Consider the following 22,230-nt stretch of genomic DNA (forward strand, 5'->3'; position numbering starts at 1 on the left):
GGCTCCATCCTTACACCTCTGCTGCACGTCTCCTTCCACCTCCCAGCGCCCAGGAAAGTCCAGGGGTTTGGAACCCCCTCCGCCCCAATTCTCCACGCAGCAAGAAACAATCAGTATTAGATAATTAGGGATGGATAGCTGACAAGCAGACATAATGAATGCTGCTATTTCGACCAAGTAGATGGGGAAGAAACAGCTACCCAGCAGGTACGCGCAGTTTTTAAGCCGCAGGGCAATTCATTATTTTCCCCAGATGTCCGTCTTAATTGTACGTAATTAAATAAAATAGAGAAAGGAGGAATGGAGCATTTTAGCACTGTGAAGCTAGCCCAAGATACGGGAATGGAGGGGGCTGTGCTTGAGTAGTTACCTCCTCCCGTCTGGAGCAGCCTACGCTGTGATCCAGCTCACTTAGCACAGTGACCTTGGACAAGTCGCAGGGTTTTCCTGTCCTAGCAAGGCACCTGCCCCCACGCACAGCCAGGAGCCCGAGCAAAAAGCAAGATCCTCCCCGAGAACCACAGGGAAGCTGTGTGTCAAGCTCTGCTGCCACGAGAAGGTGAGAGGCCGTGGCAGGACATGGTGCAGGGACGCTGTGGGGACACGCAAAGCTGTGTGTGTGAGCAGCCCGGTGTTTCAGGGCACACCGTCCCACTGCAGGAGGGGAAGTCGCCCTGTTATGGGAGGCGTACGCTGCATCCCAGACCCAAGAGGGCAAGTTCAATTTGTTTTCAGACGGCAGTTTAGCATTTCTCATTCCTTTAGCGTGGCTACCTATTGAGCATCAGCATGGCGGAGGGATGTGAAATCGCTCCTGACAGCTGAGCTGGAACGTCCAACCCCAGTGCCCAAAAACTGAGAGCGCTTGCTGCGACGTTTCTGGGGTAGCAGCTTCCCCTGGGCTACAAGTCTGCAGAAGGAGAGCTGAAGCAAACAATGCAGGCAGCAGGAGACACACAGATGTGTTTGCCAGCCCAGGCATGCCGTCAGCCAGCATTCCCAGACACCGCTTCCAGAGCCACCGAGACGAGGGGGACAGTGGCAGTCCATTTAGGGGAACCGTAACACGTCTGGTTTCAATTTGCTACTGCCTGGGCAATGCAGAGATCATCCTTTCTTTGCCTGGATGGTGCGCCTCTTTCTCCTCCCATTAAATCTGCAGCTTCTGGGGTCAGCGTGAAGCCATGGAAGTTCCTACTGTCACCCTGAGCTCTGGCACTTTCAAAGGAAATGGCTTAAGTCATGATGACATAACTGACAGCCCTGCTAATACAAAGCAATTTCTCTTTAAAGCTGTCGTTTCCAGTAAAGTGCTCTGTACATGCGATATTCTGACTCTTGAGCGGAAGAGCAGATTTATATAAGCTGTGGCTTGCCTGGAAGCCGGGGCGGGAAGCAGCTTTCCTGCGATATCTACAAGTTTCAAATGGATTTCATTTCTCCTTCTTAGTTTGCTGGATTTCAGGTCAACAAGTAAACTTTAAGTCCTGCTCTCACAATGCGAGAAGCCTTTGGCTGGCAGAGCTCACGTTGCCTTCAGGAAAAGGGAACTCACCACCATACAGCACCGGAAAGCCAAAGCACCGTGACGCCTTCACCTGCTGCCTGAAGCAGCCGACCAAAGCACTGCTCCCGGCAGCACTGCCAGGGATCACATCCCCACTCCCTCTCCCCTCTGCAAACACCTCATTTAGGGCAGCACTGGTCACCCCGGGGCAGCTGAGGGAGCAGTTCGGTAACACCTACCATCCTCGTCAGTGCGCACGTGCACGGGGACGCTCTCCGGTCCTGGCCCCACATCGGTGTGAGCCCTTACCCACACCTTGTACTCGGTCCATTTCTCCAGGTCCTTGATCTCCCAGCTGGAGTGCTCCCGTCCAATGCCATCCACCACATGCTTGGTGCTGTCATCTCCTTCCACTGCCTGGTAGGCAATGGAGTACTGGGTGATGACCCCATTGCGGCTCTGGGCAGGCGGCGGCACCCAACTTACCCGGATGGTGGTGGAGCTGGTGCTTACACACTCGACTTCTTGGGGTGGGGCGGAGGGGGCTGGGGATAAATAAATGAAGGAAGTGGGGAGATGAAGGGAAATGAGTGGAAGGACAAACCAAAATGCACAGGGAACTTTTACCCAGCCAACTGAGCACCGAACGGATGCACAAAATGCAGCCAGTAGCTTCCTGGATGTCTGCCTGCCTTCCTTGGGGGTCACCAAAGATGGCACTGGGGCAATTTGTATTTGAAGGCCTGATGAACAGCACGGGGACAGAAATGCTCTTCTGCATCAGGGAACAGCTTCTCCCAGTGCAGTTCTGGACACTGACTTTACAAGCAGCAAATAGGAGTAAAGGGAGAGAGAGAGACTGGTAAGGAGAAGGGAGATGCTCTCAGTGAGGATCTGAAGCAGATGGAAGCCAGAAGAGGCAGGAAGCTACAGAAGGCAGGAATGGCAGAAGGAGAAGCTCACACACCAGACTGCACAAAAGCCCGCTCCCAGACAAGTGAAGGAAACAACAGAGGGCAGGGAAGGCGGGTGGCTGAGGCTGGCTGGGGTGCGCCCAGGCAGAGTTTGAAATCCCGACTGTCAGCAGCGAGCAGCAGCTCACCCAGGAGGGAGCCAGGCGCCGGGCACAACCAGGAGGTAGCACGGGTGTGCTGCTCTGCACGGGTGCCTCGTACCTGCGACTGGCTGCTTCGTGCCTCCCAAACTGGCTACCTGCCTCGGCAGCTTGCTGGAGAAGGTAGGCAGGTCTTGATCCCTCCCAGGTGAAAAACCACCTGCAGTTTGAGGCAGCTTCTAAGCCCCAGCAGGGCTAACTGACCACAGGGGAGGAAGAGCATTTGGGCAGTGGATGAGGACCAGTCCTGTCCACACAACATTGCTGGGAAAAAGAAGTGAAACAAATCTGGGGAACGAGAGGGAGCAGGAAAGGAGAGATGACTGAGGGCTGTGGCAATCTTGCAGCAGGACAATAGCTCTGCAAGGCTGGAAAAGGCACCCAACTGGGCAAGTGCCCTAGGGATGCTCTGCTCCGCCCAGCACCCTGGCAGCATGGGAGCCCTGTCACAGGAGCAGCAGCCCCCTCATTTGGCCTGGGATGCTACGGAGATGTCACAGGGCCTCCAGTAATAGAGACCCCTGCAGAGGGGTTTGTGTTGTCCAGGCTGTGCCTTGCTGCCGCAGGCGGCACTCAAGAGGAGGGGAGCTGTGCTCAGGTGTCTATCATGAGGGCAGAAGCCAAAAGAAGGGAAGGAGCCCATGTGGTTGTGGGAGGGACAAGGGAGATGGGTGCATCCCTGGGTGCTTGCATGGAAAGCAAGAGCCCTAAGCAGAGAGGGCAGGGCACCACCATCAAAAAAGCGCACAGTTGTAAGGCTAGGAAGACATCTGGCCAAGCAATAAGGGAGTATAAGGCATCTTACTTTGCCATGGTGGGTGAAGGGCTGCTTTCCCCTTTTCACTGCACCCAGAAACCCAGAAATGCAGGAGGAGAAGCTGGTGCTTCTCCCCATGCTGCAGTCCTTGAAGCCATCAGTGCACCTGAGCTCGCCTTTCAGGGGCACAGGGACAGTCTGGCCTGCCTGCTCACAGGAGAACACAACCTGCATCACCCCGGAGAGCAGCAGGGAGCTTAGCTAATTAAAACACCCAACAATTGCGCCTCAGTGTGCTGGGCATGGGATGGCAGTGGAAGAAGATCTGGGCAAGCTGGAGACAACCGGACCTCCAATGCCACCAGTGACCTCTGCTTGCTGGGAACAAGAGCCGCCCGCTTGCAGAGGCAGCTGCAGGCTGCTCATAACCCTCAGTGCCCGCTTCTGTGCTCAGGGACTGGGACCCATCCACGGAGCCTGGGAAGAGGAAAGATGGACGGAGAGTGGGCAGAGCTGGTGCCTGGGCAGAGCTGGGCTGTGGCTGTGGGCTGCGCTGGAGGAAAGAGAAGCCAAAGCCATGTGTGGAAGCAGGCAGTTGTCTTCCTGAGGCAGGCAGAGCGGAAACGGCCCTGCCAGCTGGTGTACTGGAGGGGAGTAGGGGTAGAAAACGAATCCTCACACACTTCTGGTTAATCAAATAGAGAAGTGGCAGGGAAGAGAGTAAGAAGATACAGCACCAAAGCAACAGCAAGAGTGAATTCAGGGAAAGAATAAGACAGAGCCTGGTGGCATCCCTCAGAGGGGACAGGTGAGATGTAAGAAGCTTGGCAAGCCTTTCCTTTGCCATTGTCTATAGAGAAGCCTCTCACAGCAGAGACTTGCTCTGGCTTTGGGCCTCCACAGCACCCTTCAGGATGCAGCAGTGAGCTCCTTCTCCAAAATTTTGGCTGGCAGCACGGGCAGGTCAAACGCTGGCTGTTGACTGGGTAAGAGTCACACACATGATGTACAAGGCACAAACTCAGATAAACACTTAAAGAAAGCAAAATAAAACTTGGTAACATAAGCAGGATCAACTTAAAATGTATAAGGAGTGAAGGTGGCCCTGCTGGGGTCAGCAGAGAGCAGGCTGGGTGGCACCCACAGGCACACGGTGCAAGCACTGCCCTCTCTGAGCTGCTCCATCCAGCCTCCCCCCAGCCCTGTGCGCCCCTCCAGCCCACCTACTGCTCGTACTGGGGAACAGGCAGCCTCAAATCCACCTTCAGACTTGAAGCGAGAACAGCATGTTAATGGTGAGGCCTGGTGGGCACGGAGCTGCTGCCGCTCCCCTCCTGCAGCACGCTGACTGCCTGAGGTGCTGCAGGCTCCTGGAGAACTCCCCCGTGCTCCTCAGCCCCTTGGAGCAGCCGTGCTCGTACTTTTTGCAGGGTGCCCAGCAGCTAAGCAAGCAGCTTAGCAGGAAAGATGGCCCAGGAGGCAGGTGGGAGGGTGTGAAGGGGCTCTGCACCCCTCTGGCCTTCCTGGACAAACACCCCCACTGCTCCTAAGCAGGGATGCCATGAGAAGAGCCAGCAGCAGCAATGCAGACACCTCCCTCCAGCCCATTAGTGACTCATTATCAAGGATGTGCCTCCTGCCTTACCCCTGTCTGGCTTGTCAGGGCCAGGAACAGAGCCTGAAGACAGGCTCTTTGGAAAGCAGGAGTCTGTCTGCTCCTGTGGTTCGTGCCCCACCTGAACATGTCATCCTCTGAGATCTAACAGCCTTTCTCAGCACAGCCAGATGGAAGAGCGCAGGAAAGAGGCCAATTTGTAGCTGGGAGCAACAGTCTTCCCAGATTAATAAGTTTTAAGGTCACAGGGGACCAATCCAACCATCTAACACAAGGTGGTGTTAAGTGCAGACCAAAGAATTTCTACCTGGAAGTCATTTGTTGTGCACACAACTTCTGCTGAGCTAGAGCAAAGCTTTTCGAAAGACCTGTTTGACTTTGAGACCCCCAGGATGTAAGAATCCACCCTGCCCTGGGACTCCTCAACCTGCGGTGTGTCAGCCTCACTGAATAGCCCAGGAGTAACTGTCAAGCACTTTTCTTGGAGAATAAAGAGTGCCATTAGAAAGCTTCTCAAGTAGGGGCCTATAAGCCATGACCCAGCTGCTTTTTGGATAAACTGAAGAACTCTGAGGTACATCAGTGTTTTACTGGACAAACCAAGTTATTCCTGTGGCTTTGGGCTGAATCTTTTCCAGCCTGTCCCCATCTCTCTTCCTGAACAGATGTCAGAAGCTACTGCTCCACTGTCCAGTGAAGTGACAACCTTAGAAACAGACCAGTCTGAGATCTCCTGTGAGCAGCCAGCACATGGAGCAGGTCGTGGGAAGATGTCCACAAAGCAAAGGCTGCTCTTAGTTGGACTGTTGTGAGCCTGGAGGACTCATTTACACACAAGGCTGTCTTTGATTAACTGTGTTCAACGATATGAGCACCCACTGATGAAATTGAGAGGCAGAGGAGTTGCTTCAGCCTTTGCCTATCAATACAAAACCTCTGAAACAGGTATACAAATCCCCCTGCTCTGAACTTGTTCTCAATGTTCAAGCATTTATAACTGCTTGATCCGAACCGCTCTCCTTTTTCATACCTGTCTATCTCGCAGCACCGAGGCACCATTAGCTCGCTTAACAGGGTGCAGGAATCCTTGCGACTGATATGGTAATGAAGCTGAGTTTCCCTCAAAGAGAAGGTCGTTCCAGTACTGAGCAGAGCTGCTCTTCCCTGCCCGAGCTCCCTTTCTAATGGCCGTCTCAGGCTCGCTGCTGCTGTGCATGCCAGCGCCCTCCCTGCAGGGAAGGCTGGCTGCCTTTGCCAACTGCTCACCCCACATGGCTAGTAAATCCCAGACAGGCGGTGAAAACGGAAATGTCTTTTTTCCCCTTTTTAATGCTCTTTGCATAATAGCAAGCCCAAAAATCGTTAGTGAAAACGAGCTTATCGCAGGCCCTTTGATAGCCCTAATCTGCTTATGCGCAGCTCTTTGAGCTGCCAACCAGAGCAATGAGAACTCCAGCTCTGTGATCACATGGGGCAGAGTGAGGATGAAAGTGATATTGCCTGGGTCACTTCGTTATCTAGCCTCCCTATTAACTCTGCTGTAGCTTGTTCTGGTTTCCCCCAGCGCTGCAGCCTCAGAAGCAGCAGCCTGGCTTGGTCACACAACCCAGACAAACAGCCATTCTCCCAAGCTCACTCCTCCAGCTACCCGACAGCCACGGGCACATCTGGCCTCAAAAGATGCCTCACCTTGCAACCAAGTGCATGGACCAGGGAAGGGCTCCTGGAGATGCAAGGCTGCTGGAATGGGGAGTGAAGGGGTGAAAATCCAATGGCTTGGAGACAGTCACTTAGAGCCAGGCGAACACCCATACGCTGCCCATCCAGACAGCTCGTCTGCATGGGAGTAAATTCATAGAGATGCACAAACCCACTCAAATCAATCTCTCCAAAGCAATTTCCCAGTCTGTTTCACTCCTCCATCAGTTTTTATGAACCTACCCTTAGGGAAAGACAGCATGATCAAAGGGACATAACGAAAGAACTTACCACTTGGGTGCACCCCCTCTGCCAAAGAGCCCTGATCCAAAATCTCAGCTGACCTTCCCCATTACGCCCGTTAGCAAACTACACGCCGGCGGTCACCCAAGGGCAGAGGCACCGAGCTGCTCCATGCCCAGGTGATGGGAACTGGACTGCTTTTGCTTTGCCTTCAGTAGGGCAGTGTCAAACACTTACTGGATTGGGCAGTTCTGGCTTCGATGGTGGGGGTGTAGACTCCTACCCCCAGCTCAGAGCGGGCACCCAGCCGGAACTTATACAGCGTGTCTGGTTTGAGACCTTCCACAGCGTATGACGAGGTTGGGTCAAACTCCACCTTTTGCTGGCAAATGAAGGGAAACACAAGTTATTTGGTGTAGTTGGAGAAGAGAGAAAAGCTGGTGCTCAGCTCCAACATTCCTCCCAACACGTGGTGTTTGCCTGTGAAATAGTGAAGCCCTCGTCCCCAAGCAGTCAAGACCTCCAATGCACCTGAACAGCCCTGACTGAAGGCTGGTTTTGCTGACACTTCACTTGGCAGACACTTATTTTTGCTAGCTTTCATGCCATTATAAAACCCAGGGGGAGGAGAGGACTATGGGACACTGCGATGCTGCCACAGCACAATGCTCACTGTGGTGCCCTGATGCCAGTGCTAATTTTGATATGCACAGAGCTGAACTTCTAGTGATCTGGCAGTAAATGTGGAAGGGCTCTCTCTAGGCCAGCCTCAATCTGCTCCTGAAGTGCTCTGGAGAGTCTAGGAGCTACAGGCAGATTTTGAAGGCCATTTCAGACCCATGTGGAAGTATTTAAAGACACCAGCAGTACAGATGCATCAGGGATGGTGCCATTGCATTCTGGAGCCCTTCCAGTCCCAAGCTATTACCAGCTACCTTGCTGGGAATCAACACTCACTGCTGAGGTCACTTACACAGGAGCCAGACCGAGACTGCTGGACCCCATCACACACCCGTGGGACAGAAGGAACATGGTGAAGGAAGAGTCCTGTTGTCAGCCCAGCTCAAGCAGAGCCCCTTCTCAAGCTGCTGAATGTCTGGCTCTAAGTGCTGCTGAAGCAGAGATACTCACCTGAACGCCATCCTCTCCTTCCCAGTAGAGCAGCTCGTATTTGGTAATGCGTTCCTGAGAGGCGGGCAGCCAGGTCAGCAGGATGCGGGTGTCAGACTCTGCCTCTGCCTGGAAGTCAGCTGGCTGGGCAGGAACTGAGGACCAAACACATGGTTAGTGCCAGGAGGCAGATGCAGGGAGAAGAGTCTCATGGCTTTGCAGAATCCATGCTTCACCTTGGGAGGATCCTCACGCCTTCCTTCTGGACCCTCCCTTCTTCCCTCTCACCAGTATGGGACTCTTGGAATATCCTGGCCAGCAAGCAAGCACAGCTGGGACCCAGCAGGTGATTATGGGACTCATGCTTACTTCCAGACCCCGACTACATCACAGCTCCTTACTTCCACGCGTGTACTCAAACCCTGGCAAGGCTGCATAGGTGCCAACATACAAATCCAGGGCCTTGTGTCACATTTTTAGCCATCACAGCCCAGACAAAACAGCGGGCTGCGTTACTTGCACAGAGATCAATCCTAGTTCCCTGGTGCAAGCCGACAGCTTAAATCTGCCGGCTGCGGGGTGGGGATACCACTTGGACACGCCATCATTTGAGCACCAAGTGCAGCTGTGACACCTGGTGCAGAGCAGACACACAGCTGAGCTGCACACCACTGGGGCAGGGCACGGGGGCACGGCACCCCACTCCATACGTACCCCCTTGCTGCGTTTTGACCTGGATGATGTCCGAGGGGGGCCCGTCGCCCACCGAAGTGAAGGCCAGGACACGGATGCTGTATGTGGTCCCTGTGATGAGGCTCCCCACGGTGGTGAGATGGCTGTCATCGGTGTTGTGCTTCTGCCACATGCTCAAAGGCAGATGCGGGTCGGTGGTGTAGTAAACGCGGTACCCTCGGATCTGTCCGTTCGGCTCCTCCGGCTGCTCCCACTGGACCAGCATGGTGCTGGCGCTCAGCATCCGCGCCTGGACTTTGAGGGGGGGACTTGAAGGAGCCTGCTCTCCTGTCCGGGCCTCCACCAGCTCGCTGGGGGGACCCCTGCCAATGTTATTGACTGCAATCACCCGGAACTCGTACTCCGAGAAGGGGCTGAGCCCACCTATGCTATAGCGGGTCGTTGCCACACCGTCCACCTCCTGGAACTGACCCTCCAAGGACTTGGACTTGTACTGGATGACGTAATACGAAATGGGGTCGGAGTTGCCCGAATCCCAGGTGAGGGTCACGCTGGTAGCTGTCGTTTCAGTCACTAATGGCTCCGTTGGAGGTTTTGGCAGCGCTGCAATTGGAAGGCAGAGAGGTGCGATTTAAATAATTCAGTCAGCTCAAACCCTGCAATGTGCACGGGGATAAAAATGGAGCTGCCACCTCCCATTAACATTCTTCTTTAAAAGGCAGAAATCATTTCATAGTCTAGAACATGCATTTTTATATTACCATATATTGCTTGAAGTGGTTCTTAATGGAAGGATAAACAGAGCAATCATGTTATTAGATGTGCTTGACGCACTTACCAGCAGCAGGCTAAATAAAGGTAATTCAACGGGGATGCAGGAATGTTTCTGTCATGGGGGTTCAGCTGGCAGTGGGAAGGTGCTTGCTGGGCTGGGCTGGCCCGGCCCCAGCAGCCAGGTTTACAGCTGATTTACAAAGGGATACAGTAAAGCAATCGGAGCACTGCAAGTCATCTGGAGCTACGCCCCTGCTTCCAGAGGCAGCACCCTAGGCCCCGGGGAGTTCATGGACAGTGCTGTTAGATGGGTTGATGGGGGAATGCCTTGCGAGTATTACAGTGCATGCAGGAGGGATACAGCCAGAGAAATTACCAACTTTCACATCGACTATTTCACTGGGTGGTGTGTCAAACTGCAACCAGACGACAAACTGTTACACAAGAACTCTGTGACACTGACATCTCTGAAGTGTTAATGAGAACGTAGCTACTGCAAGCAAACATTTCCAGATTTGCCATTTTACCAAAAGAACAAAGAAAGAGAGTACGCATGAGAGAGATCTGCAGAGTACACAAATACGTTAAGACAATGAGTGAATTTAAGTCTAAAGTAAGTTTAAACCTCCTACGAACCGCTCTAGTTAAAGTCATCAGTGCCTTGTAATGCAGCTGTGCATGAGGTGGGAATAGGAAAAATGCTCAGCCCAAAATCAAGGTTCCCAAGTACTTCGTTCTTCTGAGCTATCCAAAGCGAAGGTGCAGACACGACAGAGAAACCAGGAGGAAGGCAAGGGACTCAAGTCCTGGGGTGGCAGCGGACACCACACCAGCAGGAGGGGGAGCGAGGCAGAGCCTTCCCAGGACCAAGGGGGTAAATACCAGGACCCATCAGTGCAGTGGAGCAGCCCCCGCTTCCTCTCCACACCCAAACCACCTCCCCATCCTGCCCCTTTCTCCTGCACACCCTCGGGTAGGTACTACAACCGAGGCAACCCCTTTCCTCTGTAAGAAAACAGGCACCACGCAGCAGGCACTGTGAGCGAAGGGAGCAGTGTGTGGCTGAGGTTAAAAGCAGCCTCTGCCTAGCACCAGGGAAAGGAGAATTTGCTGTTAATCACCAGGTCAGAGGGGGCTAAGTCTCAGATCTGTGATTTGTTCAAGCAGGGGCTCGGTGCTAAAGGTGGCCACAGTGCACGAGGCAGCCTGCGAGACCAGGCAGACTCCAAGGATGACATTTCTGTGAAAATCCGAGCTACAAATCAGCTGCAAGGAGAAGAGGAGAGGGACAGTGTGAGCCTGCTTGGCCCTCAATGGGAAAGGCAGGGCACGTAGTTCAGCCTCACAGCAGGCAGCTGTCTGGGCGACCTGCCCCATCCCCAGCGGTCAGCAATCAGCAGTAACGCTCCCTTTTGGGCAAGGCTACCTGTGAGACAGCGGCAGGGAGCACGTCTTAAGGACAGCAACAGAACAGGAAGAGAGGGAAAGAGGCAGAGAAGGAAGGAAGGAAGGAAGGAAGGAAGGAAGGAAGGAAGGAAGGAAGGAAGGAAGGAAGGAAGGAAGGAAGGAAGGAAGGAAGGAAGGAAGGAAGGAAGGAAGGAAGGAAGGAAGGAAGGAAGGAAGGAAGGAAGGAAGGAAGGAAGGAAGGAAGGAAGGAAGGAAGGAAGGAAGGAAGGAAGGAAGGAAGGAAGGAAGGAAGGAAGGAAGGAAGGAAGGAAGGAAGGAAGGAAGGAAGGAAGGAAGGAAGGAAGGAAGGAAGGAAGGAAGGAAGGAAGGAAGGAAGGAAGGAAGGAAGGAAGGAAGGAAGGAAGGAAGGAAGGAAGGAAGGAAGGAAGGAAGGAAGGAAGGAAGGAAGGAAGGAAGGAAGGAAGGAAGGAAGGAAGGAAGGAAGGAAGGAAGGAAGGAAGGAAGGAAGGAAGGAAGGAAGGAAGGAAGGAAGGAAGGAAGGAAGGAAGGAAGGAAGGAAGGAAGGAAGGAAGGAAGGAAGGAAGGAAGGAAGGAAGGAAGGAAGGAAGGAAGGAAGGAAGGAAGGAAGGAAAAGGTTGTGCGTTTGGGAACTTCCCTTGCAAGGTGGAAAAGTCACAGGAGAATGCAGTCAGTTGGCTGCACCCAAAACACTCTGGGGTAGGTCTACACCTTTGAAACCCACGCAGGAGGATCACGAAGAATAACTCCTTACCTTTGACAGTGATCTGGGCCGTGGCTTCAATCATGCCAAGGGAGGAGATGGCCACGCAGGTGTAGTTGGCGGACTGCATGATGTTGTTGAGCTCCAGGACGTTCCTGCCGACGGGCATCTCGTCTTCTTTGGTCAGCTCCTCCACGCCAGCCATCCACTTCACGTAGGGCATTGGAGCACCTACTGCCACGCACGTCAGGTTCACGCTCCCCCCTGGCATCACCTCGTGGTTGCTCGGAGGGATTGAGAATCGAGGAGCAACACGGCGCACTGAAACAAGGAGGAGACAGCTAGTAGGGGGACAGAAGCAGCAGCGAGCACTCAGTTGCACTGCAGGGGGACGCGAGGGGGCTTCGACAGCTTTGCCTTTCTATCCCTCGGGACGGATAAAACGAAGCGCAGAAGCTGTTCGCTGCTTTGCCAAATTGTGCACGCTTTTCTCTCCTTCCTTAGCCACTGGCGTCTTATTAGAAGAACTCATTAAGGAATGGCTCAGTCCATTCCCTCCAAACATAGTCTTTTAAAATCATATTACTAACATGAAACGTTTCTCCATTTAAATTACATCCCTCTAATTAGACAGCATGCACAAATGCCAGTCACACAATCTCTCTGTGCAGGGCCTACTGAAGCTCTGCAAAACAGAATTACCTGCTCAATTTATTAGCTCTAGAGTAAAGCAACCTGTCCCCTAAACCTCGCAGGGTTTGGGCAGGGGCAGCAGAAGGCTTTCTTTCTGAATTAGCACACGTGTGCTGCTAAATAAAATATAATTCCTTTCAAAATGTAACTCAGGTTCTACATTGGCTCAGAAAAAAATAGTCACCAGAGCTGCATGACATTGTCAGGGCCTGAACAGATCACCTTGCTGGGCAGGAGAGAACTAATCCTGACAGATGTGAGATCATATCCATCTTGACAGGAGAGTGCGGGGCTGGCAGAACCCTCCCCACCTTCGTGGCAGCACTTTGGGAGATGTATTCCTCCTTATTTCATTGCACAGCTTCTCTTCATATCAATCCCTCGCTAGGTATTTCATTCAAGACTTATTTGTAAGCAACTCTCAGCTACAATAAAGCTCTAAAGCTGCCTGCCATATGCATTCCCGTCAGGAAAACGACACTGAGAAATGAGGCCCCTTCTTCAGGGTTAGTGTTATGGGCCTATTTAAGCAAGGGTAGAGAAACAACTGTGCTCGGTAAATCTTTGTCTCCTCTGGGCAAGCTCATTTTAGTCTGTAGTTAAAAAGGGAAACTGCCCAAACGTGTCCTGCCCAGCAGCCCTGCCCTGCTCTAGCCTCCTCCACTGGAAGGGCGGCACAGAGCATCGGTGGCTCTCACCCGGCTGGCACCCGAGGAGCCCTTCCCTGCCCTGACACCCCTCCAACGGGGCTGGTGGAGCTCTGGGGAAGGCGGATATGGGGCAGGAGCCTGAGCGGGGCCTGCTCACAAGACACCATGGGCATCACCAGCCCGGGGTCTGTGCCGGCCCCGCCGCTTCCCCACGGCCAGTGCGGACGCTGCCCCCCGGCGAGCCGCGGAGGTGGCGGTGCTGCTCGCTCAGCTGGCTGTCCCCAAACCAAACCTAGCGCTCCCTTTGATGAGTCATCCCCCAACCAACAGGCTTGCAGAAATAGACTGAAGACGGAAGCCCCCGCGCCAGCATGTACAACAGCGCTGAGGCTTCGTGATAAATGAGACAATGCTGTCAACATCGCGTGTGTACTACACGTCGTCTCGGTGACAAAACAGGGCTCATTAGCTCCTTACCAGGCAGGGGAAGGATACTGGCTTTTCTTTTCTTTTTTTTAATGTCTATATCCAAAGTCTTGCTGGTTGTTTCTTTTAATCAATTATTAAATCTGAAATCAATAGCTACATGAGCGATCGCCAGTGAGGCGTTACCTGACTGACGGGGCAGCGCTCCCCAACCGAGACAGAACTCAAAGTGTACTCAAGCGCTACGCGGTCATGAGAATACGGAGTTAACCTGATGGACATGGCAATGGTTTAACATGATGGTGTACTTCCAACCAAAGCAACCCAGCACCGTTCATTAAACGTCAGCTTTCATTTTCCGATGCATATGGCGTCGAATTATTTCAGCTGTTCAACTTCCGTCCCCATCCAAGGACCAAAACCACCCACCCACATTGCATTAAAATAAATAAATAAAAAAAAAGAGCAAAACCTGGAGGACAAAGCCATAGGTGTGCAGGGAGTGCTCATGCACATGCACCAGGCAAACAGGCCGGCAGGCACTGGAGGCCACAGGAGTCAGGGAGCAAGCGGTGCTGGGGCCGAGCAGCGAGCGGGACGGCGCGCAGTGACTCGGTGTGAGCTGAGGTCAGAGGACAGAGGCCATGCAGGAGGGTCGGAGCCCAGCATGCACCCAAACCTGTGAGACCAGAGGCAGCACACCCCACACTGGCTCTCAGGACCCTCCTGGGGACACGCTGAGCCCCGTCGGTGCCCTGTCCCCCTCGATGTGTCCTGCAGAAGCGGCGCCTGCCCAGGGAGTTGGCACAGAGCCGGGGCCAGCTCTCACCTTGGGAGGTGGGAGAGGGTCAGGGCAAGGCTTTTGTTGAGCAATCTGGCCTGGACGAGCCCTGGCAGGAGCACGTGCAGAGGAAAGGACGGGCTCCACCAGCCTCCTGTCCTCACGGGGGGATGAGTGGCAGCTTCTCGTCCCAGCCAGCACGGAGGGAGAAGGGGAGCTGCTGTCAGTTAGCATTAGCGAGAGCTGGCAGAGATCTCACAGCAGCTTGCAGAGCACCATCAACACATTCCTCGGGCTCAAGCCAGCACTTTAAGTCTCTTGCTTTTCTAGCATAGGAGCCTGGTAATAATTTAAATCAGTGTAACCCCTCAAACAGCAGCACTCTTCAGAAGATCTGCCCAATTTACAAGTCAAATCTATGGGCTAGCACAGCCCACGATGCTACATTAACTGCTTCAGAAAATTTGTTGTTCTTCATTTATTGCAGCAATGAAATTTCCCTTTTTATTATAATTTTCTTGACAAGAATTCACAATTTTGTTTTTTTCAATCTTCTTTTTGGATAAAGATCTGAGGAGGTGGTTGGGAGGTTTTGCAAGAACAGCACAGGGAAAATTACTGTGAATATTAAAATCATTCTGATGGACAATAGCAGAATTCAGAGGTTTAGTTAAACCAGCAGAGTGTCAAAAATGAGATTCATCGCCGTCCACTCCAAGACCAGGCAGCGTTAAGGGCTCTATGCTGTGCACTGCTCAGAGACTGGGCCCTGGGAAGCGAAGTGCAACCCTGGGGTGTGAGCAGCACCGCGCAGCCCGAGCCTGTGCCCCGATCCCACAGGACAGGGAGGAAGGGTGGTGGGGAGATGGGGGCACCACCAGGGGGAAGGAGGGGAGCAGGCAACAGGACAGCCCCGCAGGTTGAGATTGAATCACGTTAATAATTCAGCATGCATTAACATGCACATTCCTTGCCTGGAGAGCAAAGAGCGAGAATCGATTGCCCGGCTCCCTCCACCAGGAGCGGCTGCGTCCTCAGGTCTCAGGTTCCCTCTGAGGGTGACGTTACCCCCTGGAGAACCGGGAACCCCTCCCTGCTGCTCTCTGCAAGGGGTGGCGGCTCTGAGCTCTGGGCATAAAAGCGTTCAAGGCTCACAGGCCCGTGCTGTCAGTCCCTCTTTTGCATGCTGAGGCCCTGCTGGCGACACGATGGCACCAGTGGGACGTGCCCGTGTTCCCGAGATGCTGTGGTGCTGCTGGGGCAGGGGAAACCCGGCTGCTTCTCCCTGCTGGCTCTCAGCTGCAGCACAGCTGGGCAAACGGCAGTGCTACCACCCCTCCCTCCAGCCGGCAGCGATGCGGGACCTCTTCTTTCCTCACCCTAGGCACACTTCTGCCTTGCCCCAAACCCGCTGCCCTCCTCAGCACCGCCGCCTCCGAGCTGGAAGGGGCTCGTTCAGGAGCTCTCCTCGAACACGCTCATCAGTCTGCACGGTTTACTCATCTGTAGACACCTTTCATCTCTCCCTAGCGCTATCATTTCAAGGGAGGACTTCAAATGGAAAGTCAGTTGCTGGTGTCTCACAATCTATTGACAGAATCAACAGCAGGAGAGAAAAAATTGGAACCAGAAAAAATGCATTTACAGTCTAATCTTGTGCTCAAACAATGCTGTACTATTTATGCTTCCAATGCATCCTTGAGTGCTGACATTTTATAGACAATTTCCAAAACAGGGCCTTGCCATTTTTGGATTATATTTCAGCTATAACTTTTAGGTCTAATTATTTGCGCTGACAACCACATATAAAAGAGGATATATCATTACAGTGGTGCAGCACAGGAGACACATCAGCATTCAGCATACTGACATACTAATAGCAAAGTAAGGGAGAGCGAGATTGTGGAGCTCTGCAATTTGCATTCACTCTCTGAAATTTCTCTGATGAAAATAACACAACATTAAGGAGGAGAATAAGAGAAAAGATCCACTGTATCAAGATAAAATAACTCGTTAATAAATAACCTTGTAGCAGTCACAGAGCAATAATTAAATGCATGGGTGAGCAGTACACAGTTTTAAGTAAAGCTGGAAAAACGTAAGATGTAATTATCAGTGCCAAACAAATTATAAGCACGGCAAATCCCATTGGAATATTTAGAAACTAATTTCTGGCTTCACATTAAATATTTGTATACGTGGGTATTTTTGGTGGGGTGGGGAGGAGGGGTCGGCAGAAAGAATGAGAAATTATCCGCTCCCGCTGGCTTATATCCATTCTCGGCTGCCTCCCCTCAGCTAAGCCATGCGGCTAAAACGTTTAAGTGCCCTGTCAAAGGTTTGCTCTCCAGAGGTGCCCGAGCCATCACAGCGGTGCTCCAAATTCACTGAAATCTGGGAAGCTTTGGGCCTCGGCTTTAATTTCGTCTCTTTTCTTCCCTGTTCTCATTTTCCATCATTGTCTTGGGCTCAGGTAATTTTATCCTCTATGAAATCTATTTTTAGAGGGTAAACAACCAGGGCCCCGTGTCTCAGTACAATCTAAATGAGAGCACGTTCCGGGGAGAGAAACGGGAGCGAAGTCACTGTACTGGAACAACTGCTATGACAACTTGTTAAAACTTGTTCCAGCGATGATTGTAAGATCAACTCACGCAGCTGCCTGATGGCACGTGCAGGGGAGCCAGGGTCTCTTCCCCGTGCCACCCGGGAGTAGCCCCGGGCCCCAGGGGCACTGCGAGCATCCCTCTGCCCCGCGCAGTGCTGCTTGGTGGGGGAGTCAGCTCTGGAAACCAGCTCAGGCCTTCTGCCAAAAACAGCAGCCTCCAGCGAGCTCTGGAGCTAGATTTAATTTAAAAGCGGCGTTTGCCTTTTGCTACTGTCCTTCAGTCACCTCTGGTTTGCTCTCTCTGAGCAGGGCAAAGGGTGACCTGGGGTTTGTGGAGCTCCTGCGCATGCCACCATGGGCATCCCTGCGCCATCTGAGGAAAAGCTGAGGCCTCCACCAGTGCTCCCTGCTCTCCTGCCAGAGAAATCAAGGCCCAACCCCAAGGAAGAGAGGGGAGGCAACCCTGCCTGTGCCCTTCTCATGCAAAGGGCCCTTGTCCAGCACAGAGAAGTGGCTGCCACCAGCATGGGGCCAGCTGAGGAACAGGAAAGGTGCCATCAGCATGGCCAGCTGCCCCAAGCCTTGATCACTCTAGAGAAAGTATTAAAACCACAGGAGGTACCTGCTGTCCCTAGCAGCTCACCAGGGGGTTGGAGATCTCTGATCCCTGCTTCCCAAGACCACTCCTGAGCTCTGGCCAGCAAGCAGCAGCAGCAGTTCAGAGGTATTGGACTGGCACCTAGCACAGGCTGGAGGAGGACCCCACGTAGAGCAGCATGCACTCCTTCCCACCCCACCGTTGGATAAAACCATCTTGGCTGGTATTTGCATGCAAAATGCATTCTGTACATTTCATACCTCAAGCGACACAGACATGCAAGCAAAGTATCAATGCCATCAGCAGAGTCACAGCAAACAGTAAGCAGATTTCATCAGGCACACTTTGGCCGTGCCTGGAAGGGAGCCAGAGTCTGCAGGGCCCCCTCCCCTTTGGGGGATGGCTCTCCTCTCCCTACTGGAAAAGTCCCATCTGACGTGGCGTACTGTAGATGGATAAGAAGTGAAAAGGACCAACCTTCTCGCTGATCTGAGAGATGAAAGTTTGTTTTGTTTGATGGCAGAGTGCGATGAAGATGAGGAGGGAATAAAAAAAGACAAGGAAAAACACAGAGAGTAAAAACAGGCCAAGCTTCATCTGTCCGCACACCACTGAAACGACAAGACAAGACTACAGAGGTCAGCCAGGACTCCCCACCGTGCACACGCAGCGCTCCGTGCCGGGGCCAGGAGCACGCCACTCTCGCACCGCTCTGGCCCGGGGCAGGGCCGGCCCCAGGGGACCCGGGCGTACTCACATGAGGGAGCTTCGGGGCGGCCCCGCGCCGGGCCAGGTGCTGGGAGCACAGACACCTGCACAACACACACAGCAAGGCACTGCAGCCAGCACACGGACGGACACGCTCCCACGCACCCACTCCAGCTATAAAGGTGATGGCAAAGGCACTTGAAACCCATTGGCCACACACTGGGAAGCATATACATGTAGGTCCGAATTTTAGCGAGTATGAAAGAAATGCTCCAAGTGGCGGATGGAAAGTCTTCGAGCATGAAGAGCGGCTCCCCCTCTCCAAAGAAAGAGCTAAAGGTGGCAGAGAGGCATTAGGCAAGTGACAGACATGCGCGGTCTCAGCTGGGCTCAGTTTCGGGAGAGCCTTATTGGTACCCTGTGCTGCGAGCGAGAGGTGGACAAGAAATCAGGACAAAAACACCCAGAGGGAATTGAGCAGGTCCCCGTTTTTGTTCCTGCGGGAGAGACAGTAGAAGGTTAGTTGCATTTTCCTTACAGACAAAGGAGATCTTATTTCTCTAGCGGGAGTGACCTCACTCCAGCTACAGATCTGTGGCGGATCAGCTGTAATCGAAGCCTCGCCGAGAGAATACCGAAGTGGATCTGATAGTCAAAGGCTGCTTATGAGTCACATTTCTGAGGGGAGAGGGAGAAGGTGGGGGGAGGAATTTGCTTTCCATCGGAAACACTGCGAATTAGAGAACAGCGTGTGGCATTGCACAGTGCAGCGTACAGTCAGCCATTGCCAGTGATTAGAGGACAGGATTTTAACCAACACTGACATTGTACAGAGCCGGCAGCAAACTGCCAATAACAGCTACAACTACGGCCTGTGAAGTGTAACGGAGCTTGGAAGAGAACAGCAAAACAGTTGTTTTCATTTCTTCACTTCACCTGGCGCCAGGGGACCAGCACCAGCCAACTTGGAGCTTAACCGGCGCGCGAGCGAGGGCCAACGCCACTGAGGTCCCCACTTGGGTGTCCTTGAAACACACAGCCATGGATCAACACACAGTCCTAGAGTAGGGCCTGGGTTTCCTCTGGGATAGAGGAATCACCTTCTGGTCCACAAAACATCAACGTAAGGCAACTTTTCATCCTGTGACCCTGTGGAGGGAGGGAACCTCTGCATTGCTGCTCCCAAGGCACCCCCGTATCCCTTAAGCTCCTGGAGCATATTGCATCTGCACGGCCTCAGCAGACAGCAAGGGGCTTTGGACTGCTGCTCAGCCCTTCCCAGCAGGGAGGATTTGCTCCCTGCCCCTGCTCAGGAAGAGCCATGCTCCTGGCAAGCAGAAGCAACCCCAAGCGGCTGCATTTCTGGGGAGCATTTGAACACAGACCCCAGCTCCCACAAACCGGGGCTGCGCGACTGAAGGGCAAGAGCCCGGCCAAGGGCGTGAGCCCAAGGAACGATGCCCCAACAGCTACGGGAGCACCCGGCCCTGCTGCAGAAGCCAAGAAGGGTCGGTGTCCCCCAGGCATGCCCCGGGTGCTGCTACGGGTGCGGGACGGGCGGTGGCACTGCTGGGAGCCTGCTGGGGACTGCCCTGCGCCAGGAGGCGGCGGTGGCTGTCCCGGCGTGTTGACACTTCAGATTAGAGCTGGGAAGGTGAGGAGGCACATGTGAAACAGGCTAATTCAAACAGATTACGTTCTGGTCTGTCAAACAGGAACAAGTTTGGGGCCTACTATTCGTCACTAATTGCTGGATTATCTCTTAATCTTTAATTATATTAGCAGTTTATGGGGAATAAAAGCCAGCAGCAGGGCATTTTGGAACAGCTTTAACGAGAGAGGGAACACCTGGGCAGAAAGTTCTCGGTCTTTTCCCTTGACTTAATGCTTAAACAGCTGCTGCTTTATCTCAGATAAACCTGATAAATGGTAAATTGAAAGTTTCATCTCCTTACAGATCCCATTCACATTCCCCCTTATCTCCAGTTCTCTATCCATGTCACTCCTAGGCTGAGAGGCACGCTTTACCATTATTTTTTTTTCATAACAAAGGACCCTGAGCAATGACAGCAAGTGACACCTGCCCCCCCACAAGCACGGGGGGCTTTAAGGTTGGTGCTGCCCCCGTGCCCCCTCACAGAACACCACACATCACCCTGTCCCCATGAACCCAGGCTGCTTGTCCCGTAACTCCAACACACCGACCTACATGCAAGACAACGCAAAGTCACAGCCGAAATGCCAGCAGAGGACAGCCAAGCCCAGAAGGCAAAACCAGGCCTCCCTTTTGAGAGCCAGGTTGAAACAGCAAGGAGCGAGGCCGTATCAGAGACGTGTCTGCCAGGCCGGAGTGTCGGATGGCTCCAGCTCTGCAGACAGAAATTCCCATGCTGATTGAGTTTGGCTTTTACCCTGCCGCAGACATGCTCGTCTTCTGCAGCAGCAGCAGTGCTCTACCCACAGCAGCTTGTTGCAGGAAGGATGAGCTTGGGCTTACGGGAGGTGCTGCTTTTGTGTATTGCTGGGTTTTGGCTCCCTGAGCCAAGGCAGGGGGCTGTGGCTGGGATGCGAATGCACAAGTCAGAGTTTGGATCACGAGGCCAAACAAAGGAACGGATTTCTAAAGCTTTTCAGGGTGGGAAGCTGATACTTTCCTGAAAGCAACAAGAAAGTTCATTATCCCAATTGGCTCTGCAATTCTGCCGGGAACTGGCAGCATCTGCCCTGTGCTGAAAACCAGTGGGTGTTATGCACAGCACTAATCTAAAGGCAGACCCAGACATTTTGGAATCCAAAAGACACGGAGGTTAACAAAAACCCAGAGGGGGACGAACCTGTTCCTGCTTATCTCCAAAAGCACATCTTGCGTCTCAAGGACTCCGCATAAATCAAATTTTATTTTTTTACAGCTTTCAGAGGTACAGGGGAACAAAAGGACAGATTGTCTTTTTTACGCCAGATTACATGAGAATAAGACAACCTCCCATTATAGGCGCTGAACAATGTGCTCATGCCACACTGATGAGTATATTCCATCCTCGAGACGGACGGGATGCTCGGGCTGCCCAGCCATCGCTTCCCATTCAGAGTGCACACACACGCACGCATGAATTCAATTAAGAGCAGAAAATCTCAGAGCTCCAGAGATGGATTTCCTAACCCTTTGTGCAAGGGGATGTGAAAGGGGAGGGAATGGACACTTAGTCGGCACAGATACGCAGGCCTAATTGTTCCGCAGATGTCTGTGCAGGTCGTGTGGGGAGGAGGGGGAAATGGGTTTCCAAGTCCGCTTCTTTGTTGCTCTGCCGTGCACGGAGCCAGCAGCCAACCTCGTTCTGTTTTCCATAAAGGTCATTTTACAAATAATCAGGCTTGAGCCTTGCATTGTACTTTTAACTGCCAAAGGACTTTGCAGGGAATAAAACTGTTAAGCTTATTTAGTTGAATTCTATAAAGCACACTGAAATCTTCAGATGAAAAGTGCTAGGAGAAGGGCAGAGAACTATTATTTATTAAACACTGATCATTATAATTATCATGGCATAGCAAAGCGCTCATAGAAAACACCGACGGTGCACACGTTTCTCCCCTGGAATAAAAACATGACAAAAATATCCACTGGAATAGGTGGGGAAAAGGAGAAGTGGCAGAAGCCTCTGCCTGGCTCTCCTGCTCTGAAGCCAGCCAGCTCCAGCCCAAGGGGCACAGAGTCCCAGCAGCAAACGTCTGCTGGTGCTGAGCTGCTCTGGCTGCACACCTGGCTGCATTCCCCACGCGGCTGCTTACAGCTAGCTAATGTGCATCTGACCGAACTACAGCTGCTCTGGCGTGGGTTATAGCAATAGTTTCAGCACGGAGCAGCGCCCTGGGGCAAAAGAACTGGAGTTAAAAATACTGAAATCCCATAAAAAGGAATGCACTTGCTTCATCAAGGGGTCACTGCTCTGTGTTGCATCGCTCTGTTGTAGCACTAGCTTGAGGTCAGGACTGCACCGAGTGTGTATAGGGAGATCATGGCCCCGCAGACCCACAGCCCTTCCCAGCCACACACCAGCAGCTGAGGGGTAGTTGCTCTGTGACCTCTATCACGGGCTGATTTCGCTTCTTCTGATGGTGCAGGGCAGACA

At 52.9% G+C, this 22,230-nt stretch overlaps 1 protein-coding gene across 1 annotated transcript in view; it reads right to left on the reverse strand.

Moving 5' to 3' along the window:
- Positions 1-22,230, reverse strand: part of PTPRF (protein tyrosine phosphatase receptor type F) — a gene marked incomplete at its 5' end in the record, with an annotated part of 233,115 nt that overhangs the window by 55,005 nt on the left and 155,880 nt on the right. The window contains 5 exons of the mRNA XM_084290689.1: positions 1,747-2,052; positions 7,172-7,316; positions 8,066-8,199; positions 8,759-9,340; positions 11,691-11,960. Of these exons, the coding sequence (XP_084146815.1) occupies positions 1,747-2,052; positions 7,172-7,316; positions 8,066-8,199; positions 8,759-9,340; positions 11,691-11,960 (1,437 nt within the window). The remainder of the gene's footprint in view (positions 1-1,746; positions 2,053-7,171; positions 7,317-8,065; positions 8,200-8,758; positions 9,341-11,690; positions 11,961-22,230) is intronic.

Source organism: Netta rufina (assembly GCF_964035555.1).
Source record: "Netta rufina genome assembly, chromosome: 8".
NCBI lineage: Eukaryota > Metazoa > Chordata > Aves > Anseriformes > Anatidae > Netta > Netta rufina.